The sequence below is a fragment of the Urocitellus parryii genome, chromosome 6 (assembly GCF_045843805.1).
Source record: "Urocitellus parryii isolate mUroPar1 chromosome 6, mUroPar1.hap1, whole genome shotgun sequence".
Classification (NCBI taxonomy): domain Eukaryota; kingdom Metazoa; phylum Chordata; class Mammalia; order Rodentia; family Sciuridae; genus Urocitellus; species Urocitellus parryii.
In genome coordinates, this window is record NC_135536.1 from 144577311 (window position 1) to 144600495 (window position 23185).

General features: G+C 38.9%; 1 protein-coding gene across 1 annotated transcript; it reads left to right on the forward strand.

The window, feature by feature from the left end:
* Nucleotides 1-1740: 1740 nt before the first annotated feature.
* Nucleotides 1741-14017, forward strand: Arrdc4 (arrestin domain containing 4). The gene is made up of 8 exons (XM_026394737.2): nt 1741-2198; nt 6207-6273; nt 6502-6649; nt 8508-8610; nt 9588-9844; nt 10374-10533; nt 11091-11245; nt 11643-14017. The coding sequence occupies exons 1-8, from the start codon at nt 1892-1894 to the stop codon at nt 11697-11699; spliced, it is 1254 nt and encodes a 417-aa protein (XP_026250522.1). The 5' UTR covers nt 1741-1891; the 3' UTR covers nt 11700-14017.
* Nucleotides 14018-23185: the final 9168 nt, after the last annotated feature.

Sequence of the window (23185 nt, forward strand, 5' to 3'; positions counted from 1 at the left end):
TGGGTTGGAATTCATCAATGAGTCTGCCTACATTTAATGAGCTTTTATTATATACTGAGCACTGTGTTAGATGCTAGAGATTTAAAAATCAACAAGTTCTGTGTTTCAGGTGGGAGTGACTGACAATATGTAAATAAACATATACAATCTGATTGTGTTATGAAGAACTACAAGCTGGGGAAGGAGAATATTGGGGGCTAGTCAAGACAAAATAGTAAGAGGAAAAAAAAGCTATTTCAGAACTTTAGGCTGAGCTGGATTTTTGGCAGTAACCACTTTTTGAGAGGTGATAAGGAAACTCTGAATTCCTACAACCTTATTAAATCACCCATTAATAATCCAAACTTAAAAGAGGGCATCGGAACAATGTTTACTTTAGGATTTAAAAAAATAATTTACATCAGAAAGCTATTTAAATCTCTATTTGTGATGAATCAATCCATAACAGTTCACAAACTTGGAATTTTTATAAAGAGATTATTTAAAAGGTTAGAGAATGCTAGCCAGATGGCCAGATGCTAGATGGGAATAGAAATTTAGAAGAGAAAAGGAATGGAAGATTAAAGATGAAACTGAAACAGATTATAGGCAAGAAGAGCTATGGGCTTGGGGGGAGCAAGTCATCAAGGAATCTGGAAATTTCCATGGACTATTACACTGAGGTCAGGAAATCCTTTGGGGTAGGGCAAAACTTAGGTGATGCATGCTTGTTTTCTTTCTCTCTCTCTCTCTCTCTCTCTCTCTCTCTCTCTCTCTCTCTCTCTGACATATGTGTACATCTTTATAGGGCCCAGTATAAATTTGAAACATATATATATATATATATATATATATATATATATATATATATATAATTCACAGTGATCAAATGGAATAGTATTCAGCCGTAAAAAAAATTCATCATTTACAGCAACATACATGGTAGATACTGTTTCAAAACAACCTGATTCATGACCGTTTTCAGAACAGGAAGAATTAGAGTTCTAGCCATTCCCGGCCTAAAAAGAGGCTCCGCAGCCTGGGAGAACTCCTTAGAGGAATCAGGTTTAAAAGCATAAGCTTCAGCTTTCTTTGGCTCTTACCTATGCTAAGAATTCTGAAACCCAGGAGAGGTGGGGCTCAGGGACTTGGAGGTTGGTAAATTCCTGGTTGTCCATTAAAAGTTCGGATGTGACCCGCCCCCAAGTTTCAAAAGGAAACATTACTGAGTTCCATTTTCCGGGATATGTATTTCTTTTCTCTCGATCGTTGCAGATGTAATGATAAATACCATCCTGCTGCAGCCACAATTTCAGGTTCTAGTGCGAACCCGGTGACTCTCAACAACAGATCCCACGCAGCCAGAAACCCCGCCCCCGCATGTAACCATAGGAACAGCTGACACGCCGAAAGCGGGAGATACCCTGTTCTGCCCCCTCCCTGACAGATATTGTTTCCCACTATCTGTCCACATGGGCGCTCCACCTTATGATTGGTTCCTGTGCCGGGACTGTGCTTTGCCCCAGCCAATAAACGCACTGTGCACGTGCACTCTTGCGTCTGTCGATTGGTCAACACTGCTTGATCACGCACTGCCTACATGAGCTAGCCTTTGCGTGGGGGCGCCAATGAAATGATTCAGTGGCCATTTACAACCAATTGGCAAGGAGCAGGTCTCACAGCTGGCCTATGGGCGCGCGCCGAGGGTGGGCAGTCTCGGCCCCTTTCCAGTCCCAGTTAGGTTTGTTAAAGCGACAGGCCCCGCGGTGGGCTGGTGCTTCACCCGGCACCGCACAGCGGCCGCGGTGGCCCTTGGCGTGTGGCAGGCGCCCTTGACAGCGGCGCCTCTTTGCTCTGGACCCCGGCTCCCGGCCTCCCCGGACCTCAGTGGCGGGGCCGCGTCGCCGGCGGGATGGGTGGAGAGGCGGGGTCCACCGCGGCCTTGGGTCGGGAGGGCCGCGTGAAAAGCCTGGGTCTGGTGTTCGAAGATGAGCGCAAGGGCTGCTACTCCAGCGGCGAGACGGTAGCCGGGCACGTGCTGCTGGAGGCGACCGAACCGGTGGCCCTGAGCGCGCTACGCCTGGAGGCCCAGGGTCGTGCCACCGCCGCCTGGGGCCCGAGGGCCAGCGCCCGCATCTCAGCCAGCGGCGCGGCTCCCCCAGCTGCCTCGGAGGTCGAGTACCTGAACGTGCGCCTGAGCCTGCGAGAGCCCCCGGCCGGTGAGTGAGCACTACTGCCTGGGTTCCCCGCCTGGCCGCTGGGTCCCAGGGTAAGGGCCAGGAAGGGGACATTCTCTGGAGGATCACGCGCAGGCAGAGTGCCCTCCTGGCAGGTGGGCCTGTCGCAGGCTTCAAGAGGTGGACTTCCCAGTGGGGGTCGCAGATGAGGGGCAGGTAACAATGCTCGTGCCCCTACCTCACAGCAACCCAGAGATCAGACCTTGCGCCCTGCAGCATAGCCCTAGGTGGCGACTCATTCTTGGCTGGCTGTGGTCGAACACCTGGTGTCCCAGGATCTTCTAGAACCCAGAAGGGAGTGGGTGGTTGCCATGGGGACCTGTGATTAGACTGTCAGGATCCAGGGATCTAGGTTCCTTAAGGCTGTGGGCATGGAGGGTGGAATCAGGGTCTGTAACGTTCCATTCTGATGCCTAGTGTTTCATGGGCCTCCACTTCTTCCCATCGTGGACCTTGACACTCCTTGGTTCATGATGAATTAGCAGAAACTCAGTCTTGGGAAGAGGGAAGTAGTTCTTGAGAGGTGGTTCAAAGGAAGTGTTTCTAGACCTGACCATCATACTTGATTTCCATCTTTTGGGGAGTGGGGCAACTTTTTTATTAAGAGTTCTGACTTTAATCAGATATTGCCGCTTTTTTGTTTCCTTCACGTCCTGCCTCTCTCCCCTTTCCCAAAAGGCCTTTGGAGACTGCCATCTGGGCATTTCTGGATTACCCCTTCCTGTTCTCTTTTGTGAAATCCAGTCAATTAATGTAGGCTTTTCTAGAAGTCACCATGCAGGGATCACTACATGGATGTTACATTCATAAGTACCGAAATTTATACCCTTAATTATGAAAATACCAAAAGTGGGTCTTTAGTTTTTTTTCCCCCCTCAGAGGAAATTATTTTAAACTCTTGCCTTTCTGCCTCATCAGCTTTTAGCTATCAAATAAGATAATTTGACAAGTAAAATACATTATAATTATATTTTTAAATGTTGCTACATCTTTCACAAAATACAATGCAGTTTAGTCTTAATCCTACTATGGAATAGACCATCCACAGTTAAATCCTCCAAAGTGTTTGATAATCTGACTGAGCACAAATTTATAGGGAAAGGATATCTGGAACCAAAGCTTTCTTTTAGGCTAATGAGAGCCCTGGTAGATGACAGTTCCTGCCTGCCCTCACACTCTTTTTCTTTTGTGAAGTTTCCAGAATCACCAGCAGGCCTCTCTCTCCCAGTGGTTATAGCCAACACAGATTTTCAAGATGGCTGACTGGGAAGAGGCCATGGAAGAGAGAAGTAAATTGGGTTTTGTCCAAAATTCTTAAACTTCCTGAACCCATAACTACTGAGTAAATAGATAGAAAATTTAAAGTAATTGAACCTAAAATTAGGAATGAAAATTGCTTTGGTGAAATCCAGCCTGGCAAATGGTTTTTCAATTCAAAAAAATAAGTCAAATTTTATTTTTTATTTTAATGGAATTGAGTCTCTAAACCTAAACAGTTTGCAAATCTTCAACTCTTTTTAGTGATGTATCATAACAAATATTAACAACAGTTACATATTTTTTAAAATCAGCCTCTTTTAGTTAATGGGGGTGGGGGGAGCACCCCTAATATCCATAACTGGAAAGAAACAAGCAACTTGACACAGTCATAGGTTCTCAGGGTCACTTAATTCCAAAACATGTCTTTCAAAAGAGATTTTTAGAAATTTTGATTTCTGGAAAATGCAAACACTGGAATCTCTCCAGATATTTCTTTGGAATTACTAATCAAATCCAACTACTGTAATTGTCTTCATATGTTGATTGACAAATACTGAAAGATAGAACCATACAGTAGGTTTCGGTTCTTGGGCACTCGATAGCAGAGTGTGACCTTAGGCATCAGAATGGAACGTTACAGACCCTGATTCCACCCTCCATGCCCTCCTCTTAACCTAAGCCCCAGACTCTGCCTCCAATGGTCTTCTAGACCCCACAGCTCATGAAAATCTTTAATTCTGAGCTTTGGTTGTGGGACCATTAGTAAATTAAACAAATTCCTGTGAAACTAGTCCTCAGTAAGGCAGAGAAGTAATGAACCATGAGAGCAGAAGCAGAAATATGTACATGGTTGTGAATGATTTCATTAAAAACAAAGAGAATGAAATAAAGATTTTATTCCAAATACTATAGCCCATGTTTATCAGTTTCCTCTTGTTGTTTTTAATTATGTTTTAAGACAGTTGAAAGATTCATTTTTAGGGCAATAATGGATATGTTTCCTCTATGAAGGAAGAACTTCATCTCTTTGTCACTCCCTGTTGGTATCCTAGCCAACTCTGTTCTCCACATGCCTGTCATGCTTCCTCGTGACATTTGCCTTTCATCTAAGCCCCTTCCCAACTCATCTCCATTCCACCGTCAGGTCTTCAGTGCCTACATAATCCTGTGTGGATGTTCTAGGCTCTAGCACTGTCTCATAATTAGTTGTGTACAAGTGTCTGGTTGCCTTTTCTGCTGGTCTGAGGAATTGAAGTTATTCATCTTTTTATCAACAGTGCCTGGCATATAAGCCCTATAAATTTTGAACTCAGATGAAATCCACATTTTTAAACATTTGTAAGTACTTTGTCGTGCTCTGCAATCTAATGATTACAAATTAGAATTTATAGTCCAGTTCTCTCCAGAGAATTGGGTCCTGAGCCTTTCACTGGATAGCTGCACTGTGCAGAAGCTCCCCTTGCTTACAGTAGTGCAGCTATGCCGTGACACTGTTGAGACCTGTAGGGCTGTTCGTGAGAACACCTTAGCCCCTGGGACTCACCCTATCACTATCATTTAATCTGATCTCATGTCCCTGTGACTGGTTATTGTTGACTTTGCCTACAAGTCACCCACCTGTGAAGTACAACTATGCAAATGGGCTTATGACTTTTTTTTCTAATTCATTACACATTAAACACTGAAGGTAGATTTAGAAGACTTAGCAGGCCAGTAATATATTCCTAAAATTACACAGTTAAAATGTGTAAATTGTTTAAAGTCATGAAGCTCTAGTAATTAAGTTTTTTAAAAATTCCATTTCACTACTGATTTCCTGTCCTTCAAAAATTCAGCCTTCAATCTGAGCTTGAAATGAGAGAAAGTTTACAATATCTCAGGAAAGTCACCTGACCACCACTGGATGCCACTTTGGACCTGAACTCTTAACAGATTGTCTATGTACATTCATCAGAGACTCCAGCAGTGTCTCTGGTCTTATACAGTCCACCCACACGCTGCATTTTTGGCCTTCTCACAGTCAGTACATGAAATAAAATGAAACCGGCAATCCAGAGCAGGGGAGGGGGTCATGTCCTTGCTTGGTAAATCCAAGTTAACTGCTAAGAAATCCTGTTAATCTCACTAGAGCTGAAGGGTAAATAACCTGACTCTTGCTTAGTGGCTTGTCTTGTTGGTTTGACTTTTTAATTTTATACCCACTATTAATAATTGTCAAGATTTTTTTATTTCTATTTCCACCTCTTCCCAAAGAATATAATGTGAATTTTATATATAAAAATAAATCTATCTTTTGCTAAATTAATTTTAGGTCCAATTTAATATTAGTATCTCATGTTAACATAATAGAGTAGGATATGTGAGTGTGTATGTGTGTGTGTGTGTGTGTGTGTGTGTGTGTGTGTGTACTGCATATGTATATTGGTTCCCTGAGCTCTAGAACTTCATGGTAATTACTTGTGTAATTGGTCTTTTCTGAGATAAAAAGGTGTGTGTGTGTGTGTGTGTGTGTGTGTGTCCCTCCATAGACTGCCTGCTTCTTACTTTTTAAACCTAAACTACCATTTTTACTGGCTAAAAACTGGTACACATTTCATTCTCTAAGTCTTTTTAATGAACTTTTGAATTCTACTGTGTCTTATGGCCAGCAAAACCTTCTTTAGGAAATGTGATTTAGGTTGTGAAACTCTTTTTCTAGTACTAACCTTGTTAAAATAATCTCTTCTGCAGGTGAAGCCATCATTTTATTGCAGCCTGGAAAACATGAATTTCCATTTCGCTTTCAACTTCCATCTGAGTAAGTAAAGCAGGATAGTTTGCAATTTTCTTGGCAGTGTGTCCATCCCATGTCTGAGTCTTGTCAGGATCTTCTGGCTCTAAAGTGTGTATTCATCCTCTGCAGCCCCTCCATAGATGGCCTGCTTACTCTTCTTCTTTCAACCTAAACCACCATTTTATAGAGTACTTTTCCCAGGTTGGTTAACTGAAAAATAAAGTCACAAATTAATGCCTTGGTTTGTTTCAGACCTTTGGTGACCTCATTTACTGGGAAATACGGAAGCATTCAGTACTGTGTGAAGGCAGTTTTGGAACGACCCAAGGTACCAGATCAGAGTGTAAAACGAGAACTCCAGGTTGTTAGTCATGTCGATGTCAACACTCCAGCATTATTGGTAAGTTCTTCCTTTTCCTCTTCCTCCTTCCTCTCTTCCTCTATTCCCTCTTTCCTCCTTCCTTTCAATAGTGGTATCTGTATTTCGACAGTTTAGTAGTAGTCTGTCCTGTCACTCTCTGATGGCTTAGAAAATACAATCTTGTCACCCATAGGCATTCACTATAAATATATGATTCTAGGTTGGGCAAATTACAAATTGTGTGTGTTAATACTATTGATTATGTCCCTGCTGTTCAGGGTTCTTTTGCCAAAAAGTTACACAGGCTTGAAATGCATTAATAAGGCTTAATAACAATAATGCATACACAGAGTGTAGTTACTTTTACCAGAGCGGCCACATTCACAGGACCGTGGTATTCTAAACTCTTCAATAATAGCAGGTTGAGGAACAGTAATTATGGAAGAGTATTAATCATGCTCAGCCTGTTATTGAGGCTCAGGCCATTATGCTATGTATCCTTCCATTTTGCATGTCATTTTCTAACATTAAGTAAGTGCATGCAGCTGCCGCCGAGATCCTTTCACTTATCATCTCCTTATGACAGATTTGGCCACATTAAAGCATTGAACTTCTAATAATCACTAGAAATACTGTAGACTGATAAGAAAGATCAGGCTATAAGTAACAACAGAATAGGCAAGATGGGAGCTAATGAGCTAGATTCTTTTATCTAAACCCATATTATCAAAATAATATAAAATTATACCTTGTACTTTCATGATAGCTACTAGGACCTAATGGTTCTTCATTTAAATATGAATGAATGATTTTCTTACTTCATAGAAAATACTGAGATAATTTAAACTTTCCATCATGGAATTGATGTGACAAAGATGTATTTTAGTATTATTTTTCTAGCCAGTGTTTTAAAAAACAAGGGAAAAGCCAACAATTAAAAGTTGTTTAACTCCTATTTTCACACAAAAAAGAAGTGCTATTTACTTTAATTTTACCTTTGGATAAATGATAACAAGTATGGATGTTTGCATGGTCTCTTGTATCCAAAATCATAAAGGAACCAGCATCCGACTGACCAGGCTTATAGCTATGACTTTACACTTTTTTAAAATGCTTGGTGATGCCAAGTGTCTTGCAATTTTTAAAAACAACTTAGAATATGGCAGTTAAGTATTCTAAAGGCTTTATCATCATCATGACAAATTACTTAAAGGGATTTTGTTTTTGTTAAAAAGAGGCACTCATTATCCTTTAGTGTTCTTTCCATTTAAAAAAAAAAAAAAACTATTGCAAGTAACTTTGGGTTTTACAGAAAGCTTTGTGTGTATGCAGCTTGTAAACTAAACATTTAAAATCCTATGTCACTTTTCTTGGTATTTAAAAATAGAATAAAATACTATGATGGGGCATAATGAGTTTAATAACCTTTTTAGATCTGTTAACATATGTATGTTGTCACATTATTACTGTTTCACAAAGCCCCAAGACCGTTTGAAATTTCTGCTGGGTAATCATTTTGAAATAATAGGAAAAAAAAAAAGAAAGAGAGGAAAAGACTGCTTATTTGCTTATTTCACATAGTAAATACCAAAACGAATATAACTTTCTGTTTAATTTTTCTATCATAATATAGCCTTTGCTTCTTTAAAGGGCTACTATATCATTTCCCAGAAATATAGTAACTTCAAAGTAAAATAAGATGATGTCATGCTAATTTGAATCTGAAAATTCACCCTAGTGTTCTTAAGAGGGAAATAAGATTTAGTATCTGAGATGTCACATGAGACTAAGAAAGGTTGATATTTCTTCACAACTATTCTATGAAGAAAGATAATTTTAAGTTCTATGAGTTCTCTAAAATGATTTAATTAAGGTGGTTTTATTTTAAATTTTCAAGACCCCTGTATTGAAAACTCAAGAGAAAATGGTTGGCTGTTGGTTTTTTACTTCTGGTCCAGTCTCGCTGAGTGCCAAAATTGAAAGAAAGGGATACTGTAATGGTAAGCAGCCTGTTGGGAAGTTCAACTGATTGACTTATTCATTTTATTAGCTAATTTTACGTGATTTTAAATAGTGTTTTGTAATATACAAAGTATATCATATTTTAAATCACAAAGAATAATTTTTAATATAAAAATTGCTGTTCAAACATTTTTAAATGAATGAATAAGTTCTAGAAATACTTGGTATTTCTGACTTCAGTCCTATTACTTTAGTTTTAACAAAGAGTAAAACTAGAAGAGTATGAAAGTGCCAATATCATTGTTGCAAAAGGATGTCTAGAGTCATGTTGCTCAGAAGAGAACTATTGTAATATGAAAGTACTCTTAGTATCCTGATTTCTTGCTGGTTTGAGATTTACAAATATTTAGGCCTAGAATATAGAAAATTAGCAAACATTAGTAATATTCAAATTTTAACTATCATTTGTGAAGGGCTTAATTCCTGTAGTGAATTTAGCCTCTAATCCTGGGTTATGGCTTGTTGGAAATGAGTGTGGATTGGAATATTATGGCATGATGTATAATGTTGTAATAAAACTCCATCCATTGTATTATTTGTGCCTTAGCCTTAGTAATTCCTTAAAAGGCTTTGTTCTCCTGTTGGGAGGAATTTAATATGATAACCACTAGTGTGTTTGTTTGTAATCTGTTAAACTTAACATTAGTACTGAAGTTATATACTTACATGTTTACCTTAATTTATATGCATACTGATAATTTACATATCTTTAGATTGTTAATATCATTTTACTACAGAAAAGGAAATAATGCAATAATTAGAAAATAATATCAACATAACCTGCAGTGGATTTTCACTTATCTGACACATATTTACAATGCAATTTATCTATCAGGGCTTCTCAGTTCATTAATATTAGAACATTTCAGCTTTGATTGGTGGTGGCCCAGTTTGATTTCAAGGAGAACTTTTTGAGAAATCTCTCAATCCATCCTGTTTTTGTTCTCTTTTTTAGGAGAAGCTATTCCAATCTATGCCGAAATAGAGAACTGTTCTTCTCGTCTGATTGTTCCCAAAGCGGCTATTTTCCAAACCCAGACGTATTTGGCTAGTGGGAAGACAAAGACCGTCCGTCACATGGTTGCCAACGTGCGAGGAAACCACATTGCATCTGGGAGCACTGACACTTGGAACGGGAAAACTCTCAAAATCCCACCTGTTACTCCATCCATCCTGGATTGCTGCATTATCAGAGTGGACTATTCCTTAGCCGTAAGCAGAGCTCTTTGTAAAATTAAAAATACTTGCGACAGAGCAATAACTGGAGCTATGTCACTGTCTGTGAATATTATTGCTTATTTAATACTTAGGAAAATGTCATTTTATGTCAGCATTACTACCAATTGTGAAATATATGAAGATTGGCCTTTGCTTTTACAAAAAACACAATCCTTCTGCCCAGGAAGTTAATAAAGTAACTTAAAAGGGATTGAGATGCTTTAAGGGGCCCTTGTCACATTGACAACATGTACATATATTCTTTATTTATTATTATAAACTATTCAAACTTAAGTGAAGTACACTGAGGCCAGATTCCTGTCAGAGGGTACTCACTGCATTTTGTGTATTTCTCATTTTGTTTGCTCTTCATTTTATTTAGTCAGGACAACTTACATTTGTAATGGAGGTGGGGTGGTTGGTGATAAAGGCATTTATTGCCTTGAAAAAAAAATGTAATTAGGCCATCTCCTATGAAGCCTAAGTTAGATTTGTGCCTTTTTCCTCTATTTTGAAATATTAGGTATACATTCACATTCCTGGTGCTAAAAAACTGATGCTTGAGCTGCCTTTAGTTATTGGTACAATTCCCTATAATGGTTTTGGCAGCAGAAACCCCAGCGCTAGCCAGTTCAGCATGGATATGAGCTGGTTGACACTGACCCTGCCAGAACAGCCTGAAGGTAAGGTATTTTGAAGTTCTCTCATAATGAAGCTTTACATAGAAAGTAGCTACAGACAGGATGTATGAGATAATAATGCTTAAATGTTAATGAATACTGCTACTACAGCTACCCTTATTCTTTTCACTACTCAAGAATCATAACTCATTCCTGGAAGAGACCTTGAAATCTTAATTTTTTGTTTAGGACACAAAACTGCTGATGGCAGACTCAGGGATAAAGTGTACATCTCTTAATGACCATAGGTCATAGTAAAACAATAAAAAATAGTCAAAATAAAAATACAGTGTTATATGTTTTTTGTAGCCACATTTCAGGGATAATTGTCTAAACTATAGCACAACCATCTCAAAAGAGTAGAATATAATTAATAGTAGTAACGATTTAATAAAAACAATCAATTTTTTTTCATTGCAGTTGGCACAAAAACAAACTGATGAGAGGGAAATGCTTTATTTTCAACTTCAGTGTTGCTAAATTCCTTGTCTTTGTTAGAGTTCAGAGAGATAAATTAATTTTACTTGAATTTCTTAGCTCTAACTCCATTACTGTTTTAGCACCACCAAATTATGCGGATGTGGTATCAGAGGAAGAATTCTCTAGACATATTCCTCCTTACCCTCAGCCCCCCGACTGTGAGGGAGAAGCATGCTATCCTATGTTTGCCTGCATACAAGAATTCCGGTTTCAGCCTCCACCACTTTATTCAGAGGTAAACAAAGTGAAAGAAAATTAGACATTTATTATGCTGTCTGCAAATATTCATTTGCAGTCCTCCTTTCATGCAAGTGTCTGTTGCTGACTCATAATTAAAAGAGGATACATAGAAATGTGTTTTTACTGTGCTCATAGATTATTACTGATCCATTAGCACATTTTCCAGTATTTTCCATGGATCTATGGCATGCATATACAGTGTCATGGATTGATTTTTCAGATGTTATGTGACCATGGAATACCAAGAACATAACAGCCTGCTGGCACTTAGTAATGATAGGCTTTGGGCAACTTGGCATGTAGCCATCATATAATTAGAAGTAGATAATAAAACCATTTTAAAGAATGTTACAACTATAATCTTGCTCTTTTTTCCCCCCCTTTTTTCTAAGGTTGATCCACATCCTAGTGATGTAGAAGACACACAGCCTGTTTCCTTCATTCTCTGAATGTACTTCAGAATCACTGTGTTCATCATCAAATTAGAATGTTGCTTCTTTCACCTGCCTTTCTATGGGTGGGAGAGAGAAGGCTAACTTATAAGAACATAAGTAAGAATATGAGAACATTCCAGTGGGCCAATAGGATGGTTGTGCTAATTTATTTGTTCCCTTTGAAAAATGGGATGAAGATGTGAAAAGTCGAAGAATGTAGTGGAAGTCCTGGTGGTGGCAGAGTAAGTGAAGGAGTGCCTGTGCTGACCTGAGAGGAAGGAGCCTGAAACTGGTGGGAACACTGTGAGAGCATGCCTTTAAGAAGGCTTGTCGACGTGGAATGGAACAAAGGTGTCGTGAACTTAAGGCAACACGGACTAATTGGGAAAAGACAGTCGCAAAGAGCCAAGCAGCATAGAAATGTGTGTGAATGGCAAAGTGGCCTACTCTAAATACAAAGTGAGACCCTCAGGTTTCAGGGTCTTCATGATTTCTTTCCATATTAGCACATCAAGGACTAAAGTCCTTGGAAGCCTCCTTTCTTGAGACCATGCTCCCGCAAAGGTCCTAATGAAGTAATGACCATTTTCACTCCTTCAATAGTAGGTTACAGTGTACTTTATAAGTTGGCTGTAGAATGTCAGGAAACCTAAAGGGCTTCTGGAAAGCCTTACACTTCAAAGGGGAAAGGAGAATTTTAACATGAAAATGTGCTTTGTTGAAGACTGTACTATTTACCACCCTTAAGTACATCCACAGGATATATATTTGACTTTCCTCTTGTCTTACTTTCCTATGGGCACATTAAAAAAAGAAAAGGGGATCAAAAGCTTACATATTCAGGATGCCTTGATAACTACACAGTCAAAAACAAAAACAAAAACAAAAAATCTTAACCTACCTCTAGTGGGGTTATCAGATGTTTTTTAAACTCTAGGCCTGATCACCCTTCTTCAGAGTTTCTGCTACTTAATGTAGCAGTCTTATCTATCACTGAATCTGAAACTAGACCAAGGGGAAAATCCACAATGTTAGCATTAAGTGAAAATAAACATGTATACCTAAGGATGTTTCCAAAAAATGCAGAATCAAAGAGGATAGAAACATCTTTTTTTTGAAGACATACATTTGATTTCTATCAAAAGGCTTAAATCGACTGATGGTAGTCACTGCGTTATATATTGTTTTCAAATTCTTAAGCAATTATTTAAACTGTGATTTTCTTTATTGTTTTGGTGCAATATTTTATTGTCAGTTAACCTCAGGATTTTCAGACCAACAGGATTGTGTTGCTGCTAAATGTTTGAGCAGTGTTTTCACTGTCCCCCTGTCCCCTCCTGTGCATGGTCACATGCTCACCTGCTTTTCCTTCAGTCTGTTGGTTCTGTGAGCTGAGAACATTTCTGGACACTAAGTGGAAGGGAGATAGGGATTCCCATGATAGAGATTGTGGACCAGCCAAGTCTTAAGGGTTTGATCGAGAAACCCTGGTGCTTCCCAGGCATGATACTGTACTTCATTCAATAAAATGATTAATTTATCTTTAAATCAGTATGTTCACTTAGAAATAGAAAAATTCTACTATGGTTAAATTTTGTATTTAGAAATCAGTTGGTCATTTGATCAGGGATTTTCTACAAACATTAGGTAAATGTGCGCTTTTCACCCTTCTCAGATACCTCTCTTCTGTGTAATCATGTAACCATCAAACACACTTGTTTCATGACAAGTCACTGTTTAAAATCATAATGCAAAACTGTTATATGAGTAATTGTGGTACTAGATTTGTCACAAAACTTTAATCCTTGCTTTGGTTTTTAGAGATTATTTTTAATGTTTTGTTTTGTGTGTCTTTAAGCAGGTTTGTGTATTTGAGTGCTGTCCAAACAGCTTTATTTTTACTTGAGAAAGATCATTTTCAGCTGTTTATTGACTTCTAAGCTGAAGTTTACATGCCATGTCAAGACATTGTCCATCTCCACAAAACCAAAACAAAGGGAAACTGTATGGACAGAGAGAGAGAGTTGAATTATTTGGCTCCATGTAGAAAAGCAACCACTTAATGGAATCCTTCAGTAGGATTGTTTTATCTCCTTGATTAGAGAAATCACAAAGTCCCCCTGCAAAATTGAAACAATTTTGTAGCATTGAGAAAATAAATCAGAAGTGTGACTTGATACTGGTCTACCTGACCTTAAGCAGCTGTAGGTTCAAACTGCATACCTTTTCATAATCAAAATATGAATACTGAAAATTACATTGGAACAGAGAAAACCTACAAATGAAGATAAAAATTTAGCTGCTATTATTTGTCTGTTTATTCCCCTCTTGTTCTTTAGTTTTAAAAAAAGTGGCCTTAGAATTTTGTTTTTGATGCAAAAATTTTAAATTGAAAATGTGCATCTTTTGGCACACAAAATCCTTCCCTTGGCAAAACTGTTTGTGTATATATGTTTCTGTTTTGCACAATAAGAAACTCAGTAGGCAGGGGTTATGTTTTTGATAAGTTAACTATGAAAGCTTTTTTTTATTTTTTATTAAAAATATAACAGTTTAACCCACAGGAAAAAAAACTAAAGATTGTATTTTGTATTCTTGCTTGAACCCCATGGGTTCTTTTTGTTAATAAAATTATTCTATTAATGCTGTGAGTTGCTGGTTTTGTTTTTGTTTTTGTTTGAAAGACTATATATTATTGTAGATTGAAGGATAATCAATACCAAAAACCACAGTGTTACTAAAAGGTGGCTTTGTCTGTATCTGCTATCAGGAGGTAAGGAGCAGCCTAGGATTCTGACCTTATTTTTGCAGTGGACTCAGTTTCCCAAGACAGCCCCTAGCATTCCATGAAAAAAAGTACTTGAGATCTCAAGTAAGGAAGCTTAAGTTCTTTTGGTCAGTGGAGAGCATATCTTTGTTTATACCTATATTATAGCAGCCACTCTCAAGCTTCCTGAGCTTTAGTATTTGCTTGGCCAGAATCTCCTCAGGATTGAGTTAGCAGGTCTGGTGGGCAGTCAAGGGTAACACTGACTGACGTAAGCCTCCCCTCTGTACAAATACTCATGGGTGCAAGTACTATGATTTGTACAAGGAAGATGTGATTATAAATCATCTCAGGGAAACTGCCCAGACTCTCTGTCCTGGAAAATTATAACCTTAGCTAAGCATGAAAAATTAGCCTAGTTAGATTGCTCTCCAGTTGTTTTTAATATATGAGATGATGTTATTATGTAATAAACAGACTGTTTCTGCATTCATGTTTGTCATCAACATAACATGAAATGTTTTGTCTCAGTAAATACTAAGACAGAATCTATAAGATAGCCATTAAAGTTTCTGTAGTTTATATAAAAAAGTTGTGGATTATAGAATTAGAACTAGGCCGGACACTAACAAAGAAACTAGGACAAAGCCCTCAAGTTACCAATGAGGATACCAAAAACCCAGAGAGGTGTAAACTGAGAGCTTGGCCCACATTCTCTGTGAGGTCTCTGCTTGCTCTAAAATTTCCTGATTCTACAACTTTAAAGAAGTGATGAAAACAGTCATTGTTTTCAATTACACAGCTTAAAAGTTGCAACCTGGATACTAAGCACATCAAGAATCATCAGCGTTCGTATCTAAAAACCCTCCCTCCACAAAGGACACCAGTCTTTGTCTAAATTGCTTCCTAAGTATGTTTAATTAGTAGCTGGAATCCTTTCTTCACATACATCCAAGACATTTATATTTTAAAATAATTATAGACTCACAATAAGTTGCAAAAATAGTACAGCTAAGTCTTGTATACCCATCAATCACCCCCCCCCCATGGTAACATCTTACATAATGAAAGTACATTAGCAAAATTAGGACAGTAACAGGGTACAGACAGCCAGTTTTGCATGCATTCATTTTTCTTGTGTATGTTTCTGTGTACAGTTCTATGATGTGTTATCATGTGTAGATTCATATAATCATCACCACAGTCACATAAGGAACCACTCCATCACCATCAAGAAACTGCCTGGGGCTGTCCTTTGTAATCATACCCTCCTCCCCTTCCTTCCTTATCCCTGACCCATTGATCTGTTTTCCATCTCTATAATTTTGTCATTTTGAGAATGCTAGATAAGTGGAGCCATTCAGTATGTACCTTTTCAAACTGGCTTTTCTCACTCCACATAACAACCTAAGATCCATACAAGTTGCTGCTCGCATCAATAGCTTGTTTCTTTGTATTTCAGCTGATACATTTTAAAAGAAAACTTAATTTTGCACTTAGCAAAGAAAATGTATAATAATTATATGCACATAATACTTTTTTTTAAGATTTTTGTTTTGAGTTTGAAAATTTTATATATAAAATACATAAATGCAGCTTTACCCAAACTTTCAGAGGTGAATTTTCAGCTTATCAAAGTACTTAAAGTAATGTGAAGCAAGCTATCACATTATAAATGAGTTAAGACATCTCTCTGATGAAAATACAGACTGTTATTATATAGAGACAGAAATTTATTGGGGCTATTTGTTGTATCAGCTTCTGAATCTGATACATTTTAACAGATTATTCAGGAAAGAGATTATATTTTCTGGGGTATCTGTGTTAATGTCTGGGATGTTTTTTTCTTTTTTCCTGTCTCCCCTTCCATTTCCTTCATCTACAATTGCACTTCTTAGTGTCTGATGATATGAAAAACCCATCTGTAAGCTGAGAAATGGTTTTAACTACTTTATATATGCTTATTCTTACTGACACAGTATTATAAAACATGGGCTTACTTGTTATAAGACTATTAAATTTTTTCAAGTGTGGAGAGCTTTTATTTTATAGAAGCCATTATGTAATAACTTAAGGAGCTTTTCCATAAAGCCAGATGTGAGTCCATTGGGGATGGAACATAGCAGAAAATTAGACTAACACAGTGATGGGGTTGGGAGTAGGTAAAAAGGGTGACTAGTCCCCATTTTCAGATTATTACAATAATTGAATTTACCATGAATTGTGTCTTTGGTGGAGCTAATTCTGTGTTCACTAATGCAGATATCACCCCCACCCAATTTTACAAGAATCTAGGATCCACCTACTTGTTCATATATTAAGTGATCTACACATGCAAGGTGTTTGCCTTAGTTCCCTCTAAGAATGTTTGGACCTGTCTAAACTGGTTATTGAATTGATTAAATACAGTATGAAATTTCATGGCCTATAGTTAGTTAATTCCAAAACATAGTACACATAAATGTGCACACATGTCCATACAAAGTGCACATGTGCATACACAGATGCTCTGCTGCTTGACTGGAGGCTTCACTCCAGGGGCAAGAAAACTCATCAACACCTGCACTGTTTGTACACCTGCAATTCTGGGGAGGGCACATTATTAATATCAATTCATCCCACCACTAAAACACAAGCATGAACCTTATTTTCAGTAGCTGATATTTTGGTGGGCAGTAAACAAAGGCAGAAGGGTTCACTCAACAAAACAGTTGCACATATCACACACAGCCTATATCACCACAATACAGGAAGTCCAAAGCAAAACCCTAATGTTGACCCATGATAGTGAAGAACATAACAGAGACAGGCCAAATTATATTGTTGTGTGCATGTACAAATTGGTAAAAATAAATTCCACCATTATGTACAACTACAATGCGTCAATTAAAAATATGGTAAAACATAATAGCTTGAAAAATAAATACGGTAAAACATAATAGCTTAAAATATAGCCAGAAGTGGAGGCACACAACTGTATTCCCAGAGACTCAGGAGGCTGAGGCAGAAGGATCACAAGTTCCACATTTGCCTTAAAAAAAAAAAAAAAGCCAAGAAACCCAGTTATTCACTCTTTGAGAGAGAGAGCTTTGCTATAGATAAACTGTAACAGTTCAAGAGAACAAAGGTTATGGGAAACAGCTTAGGAATCTGAACACTATCATTTTTAAAAAATTTGTCTGAATTAAAACTGGGTGAAGAAGTATGGGGTCTGCTGTGTATGCATACACATGGGTGGAATGTGATATTAAGCTCAAATCTTCCTGTATCCTATGAGAGAAGAAAGTCAAAAATTCCTGTTAAACCTCTTAATAGAATCCTACATCTACAGAGGTGATTTAAAAGCAAATCTCAAAGTATGTAATTTTATCCTTAATTCAACCATCTTGTCCTCTTTCAAAAATGCAGAATACTGGGTGCTAAGGCAAACCATGAAAGCAAATATCGACTTTTATCATATCTGACATAACAAACACTTTGGTCCTGATGGCAAAAGATAACATCTCCAACATGTGTGGGCATGAACACTGACAGCTGCTCCTCTTAGATGGTGTCAGGATTGCATCAGACAAATACCATGTTTTTCAGAAAACTAATCTCACTGTACTTGAAGTACAGTTCCAGAATTGTTCTCCCAAGAACAAAACAAGATAATTTCCTCTGCCAATGGGAAGATGTTTTAAACAGTGTGTACATTAAACGGGGTGAGGGGGCTGAGTTCTTATGATCTCCAGCTTGCTCCTGAACATCGAACAGAGCACAGAGCACAGACCTTTCATGGGGAGGAACTGGGTTGGCAGGAGCCAGGGACCTTAAAGTTGATCTTTTCTCTCCAGCTTCCACCAGCCAGAGATACTGGATCTTTGAACCTTCAGCCTAAATCTGACTGGTTCCAAGACAAACAGCACCTCCACAGGCTCCAGGACAGCTGCTGGGGACAGTTGGAACGTGTCTGATTGCCCCAAGTCTATTCTTAATCTAAGCAGCTGACTGAGGACACACCTTGAGTCTCTGCCTCCTGATGGCCACGTGACACGTACACAGGTCTGAGCATGAACCCTTCCCAGACAGCAGACCTGGAGCCTCAACTCCACCACCAGGAACCCCAAGGAGAGGAAAGGGCAAGAAATTCCTTAAACTGAGGAATAACTCAGAAATGGCTATTGTCAGCAAAAACAAGGGCTCCATATGTCAGAGAAGTTCGAAAGTGGGAAGTTGTCTTTGATAAGCTGGTGTGTATGTACATTGTTTTTTTGTTTTGTTTGTTTTGGCTTTTAATTTGCTCCTTTCCTTTCAGAAGAAAGTTGATACCTTAAGACCTAACCAGTCCCAAAGCTTGAACCTCTCTTACTCAGACTGAGCCCTGATGAGCCCTGCTCTTGCCCAGGGGGAACAACTTGTTCTGGTTTGCCCAGGACTTCTCTGGTTTTACCACTGAAATCCCAACATCCCAAGAGTCCCTCAATTCCAGGCAAACTGGCACAGTTTGTCACCCTGTCCCTGTCCCTCCCATCAAAGGCAACTCTGCTCCCCACACCCACAGATGTCATGTGTGGTTTTTCAGGGAGCTGTGATCACCTGTCTCTGAGCCTCAGCACCAAATTCCTCTTACTGACACTCAACAGCTCCTAAGCTGAGTGTCTTCCCAGAAACAATAAAAACACTTGGATAGAACCTGAATTCTCAGACCCTTTTGACAATTGGCATTTAGACTGTGACTCCCAACAGAGGCCAGCACTATAGTTGACAATGTCACCTCCACACTCCAGGGCCTCTCCTGCTTCCAGCTTCTCAGAAGAGCCTGGGGAAAAAGGTCTGACTCTGGATCATTGCTCACACTTGTGCCATGCATATTCTTCCGAGCTCTGTGCACAAATGTACCTGGTCAGAGGCCACACACACACACACACACACACAGAATCAAGAACCTCATTTTCCTAGAGTTGCTGAATTGCTTTCTTCCCCTTAGAGTTTTTGCAATACGTTAGGTCCAATGAGGATTGGACTCTTTTCTGTGCCTAATCACCAACCTGTAGCATGACCACAGTCAGATAGTATGCTCATATGGATGTAGAATAACCGCATGGTATGGTGACACCACTGTGTTTAGAGATGTCTGGTGGGCTCTCTCTCCCCCTCTCTCTCAGTGATGGGAATTGAAGTTGGGGCACTGTGCTCGCTCACATGCTAAGCACACACTACCACTGAGGACAGAATGCCTTTATTCTATTTGTTTCTCTTTATGTGGTACTAAGGATTGAACCCAGTTCCTCACATGTGCAAGGCAAGCCCTCTACTACTGAGCTACAGCCCCAGCTCCTTGAAGTTCTTTTGACATTGTCCTCAAAGTCTGTTATGGTTTGAATATGAAGTTTCCCTCAAAAGCACATGTGTGAGATGAGGAGACAAGAAATGATTGAGTGACTAGAAACTTAACCCAATCACTGAATTAATCACCTGATGGGATTAATTGAGTGCTGACTGAAGTCAGGTGGGGTGTGGCAGGAAGAGGTGAGGCATTGAAGGCCTGGCTTTGGGACATATATCTGTATCTGGTGAGTGGAGTCTCTTAGTTTTCTGATCATCATGTGAGCCACTTCCCTCCGCCACACTTTTCCGCCACTAATGTTCTGCCTCACCTTGAGCCCTGAGGAATGGAGCCAGCCTCCTATGGTCTGAAACCTCTGAAACCATAACACCTGAATACGCTTTTTCTCCTCTAATATTGTCCTGGTCAGGCCTTTAGTCACAGCAGCGAAAAAGCTCACTGTGCCTTGGTCTTCTTAATGTCTTCAATGGGAAGAAGTCTTAGCCTTTGAGAATGAAATTGATGCTTTCAGAATATCCAAAGCTCATTCAAAAACAAGCTGAGAAGGTAAAGCTGGATGCCAGGCTGGCAGTGATACCAAGGAAACCAGACAGAGCAGAGGTGAAGGCCCATGGCAAGAGGAAAGACAATAGTGATCAGGATGACTCTGTGGAGTTTGGCAGCTAGATATAAGAAAATTTCTGAACGTCTGACACATGATACATATTGTACCTGAGTGTTCCCAGGCACCATCAGCCTCTGGGGGAGAGCTGAGTCCCATTAAAAATAACACCCCCACGTCTTTAATCTCCTATCCCAACTTGCTCTTGAAAAAAAAATCAACTTCTTACCAAGTCCTTCCCCTACTCCCAAGAACTTCCTAGAAGGTCCTAGGAGAAAGTCAGTTCCTACTACCCTTCAGTATCACCTCTAATGCCCTGAAAGCTTCACAAACTCAGATTATGGTGTGTGTGTGTGAGAAAGAGAGAGAGAGAGAAATAGAAAAGTGATTCCTTTCACTTTGTATTTTATTTTTTAGGACTCACCTCCCAAAGACTTTCTTGAGCTTCAGTCTATTGCCTTGTTTTTAGAGAAACAGCTAATTTCCTTTTTCATCGGTAAACTTCCCTTTCCTTAAGGGTCAGGCAGAGAACCTTGAGATGGGGCTGCTGGCAGAAATCGGGGGACCCATCCTACTCACAATCAGCAGGCTCCTCTGAAGTTGAAAGTTATGGGACTGGAACAAGCTTGTCTTCCCCACATCTTTTTACCTTTGGAATGAGTCTCCCTGGCCCCTAGAAGATACCTCAACTGTTTTCTGGGCATCTGTACTGGCTCAGAGTCAGACTGAGGCCCCTTCTATCTGTATCCAGATGGCCTAGAGTCACAGAAAAGCAGGGTCTCTGCAGGAAGGGTTTAATATTCAGCCCTTTGAAAGACCACCTGCCCCAGACAGCTTTTTGAGAGGCTGAACAGAGAAGCACACCAGGCCATTATTACATTCCTATCTGCCACACCAGGACATGGGGCAGGGGATACAGGACACGTGTGTCATATTCCATAAGGAAGGAAAGCATCCTAGCCTGGAAAGAGCAGTTCCAGGGAACACTACAATTGGGTCCCAGACCACTAAAGAGGAAAACACTGGTCATGTGTCAGGATGTCAACTGGAAGGAATTAGAGACCCATGTGGGCATCTTACTTCTCACTGACCATTTTACTATCTATCTGAGCTAGAGTTGGGCTGTATTGCAGTGTCAGAAATGTAGTGCCCATACCCTCCACTTTTTTTTTTAATTGGGTCTTCCTATATGCCCAGCCTCAAACACTTGGGTTCAAGTGATTCTCCTGCCTCAGCCTCCCATGTAGCTGAGCCTACAGGTGCATACCACTGCTCCCAGCTTACAGACTTTCCATATCTCCTTTTCACCTTTTTGGTTGAGATGGAGGGGCTTAAACCCTGAAATTAGCTTTTCCCATAAAAAATTCTCCACTTGTGCTCAATATAGAGACTTGAAGCCCAGGGAATTTTTATATTTATTATAGAGAGGCAAGCAACCATTCTGTGTGTTTCCATTAACACAGACTGGCAATTAATGCTTTTGGTTCAAAAGCCTTCAAACATTTGTACATCCATTTGCACGTTTAAATGACTCTGTATAACAGGCAAGCAGGTGGTTAACTATATGTATATTAAATTCATAGAGAAACTGGTAATTTTCAATTATAATTGTCAGTTCACAGTTTACATGATAAGAATTTTTTGAATAGACCCATTAGCTGATTTAGTTAGCCAGGGTTTTTATAAATCATGGTTTATTTGCTTATTCTACTTATAAAAGAGAAATTTTCAGTATTCTCACATGAATCAATAAATATTTACTTTGGTCTTTATTCTGCTCAAATGCCAAGTTTGACAATGGATGAAATATCATTGGCTTTTCTTAAACAGCTGTTTGAATGCGACTGTTTTATTAGTTGTTTTGTTTAGTATTATTACTCAGATAATGGTTTAAAAGTTTTATTCATTTGCTAATAATTTGTTTTTTATAAATAAAATCAAAATAGGGCTAAAGCACCATCCTTTATAATTTTACAATGTAGTGTACTTTCCTGGTAATGTGTTTTTGATAATAGAAACTTCCAAGCCAATCAAAAGCTGTTCCATTTTTCTAAATGATATCCTTTAAAGCAAAATTCTGAAATATATAGCACTAACTTGTGCATAATAAAATTTGATGATTTTGTTACTGTGGATAATATTTCTCTTTCATAGGCAACAGCAATAATTTAAAAGCCTCTCATTTGGCTTTTACAGCTCAAAAGGCAAAGCAAGGCACCAGATCTGTGGAGGAGAATACTGAGCTGGTGTTGAGACATGGAATGCTGTTCTGAGAAAAACTTTCAACCTTCTCGACCCTTTGCAACCCCTCAGGACTACACCTGGATTTCCCCCTTTAAAAAAAAAAAAAACAATCAAGCAGGGACTTTCTATCTCCAAGACATGTAAAGAGAGCTAGTAGAGGATTTTTCAAATAATTTACAAAATCTTGGAATTACAATTGTCTCCTTGTAGTCCACCATATCTAGAATTAGGTACTGTTACCATTCTTGGCCTCTTTCCTACTTACTCTTCTCCATCTCCGTCATCTGGGAATGAACTCCTTAGACGATATAAGAAACAATATAAAAAACAGTTTTCTTTAGTCCCACAACCTGTTTACTATAGATCCAGCCAGTGGAGAGTTCATGAGTAAAAACTGATTCATCTTTTGGAGCAAATAATTTTCATAATTTTCTCATTTTAGCATTAAGACAATTATGCAAAGCAGTCATTATCTTCTTTTAATACGTCAGAGAACTTAGGAAACTCGGCAGAGTTCTCAAAACTAGTTAATTAGGATTTCTGTAAATGCCAGGTTTCCT

Coding starts and splice junctions, on each gene's coding strand:
- Arrdc4 (XM_026394737.2), top strand. CDS start 1,892: ATGGGTGGAGAGGCGGGGTCCACCGCGGCCTTGGGTCGGGAGGGCCGC. Junction 2,199..6,206: donor CCTGCGAGAGCCCCCGGCCG/GTGAGTGAGCAC, acceptor TCTCTTCTGCAG/GTGAAGCCATCATTTTATTG. Junction 10,534..11,090: donor CCTGCCAGAACAGCCTGAAG/GTAAGGTATTTT, acceptor TTACTGTTTTAG/CACCACCAAATTATGCGGAT.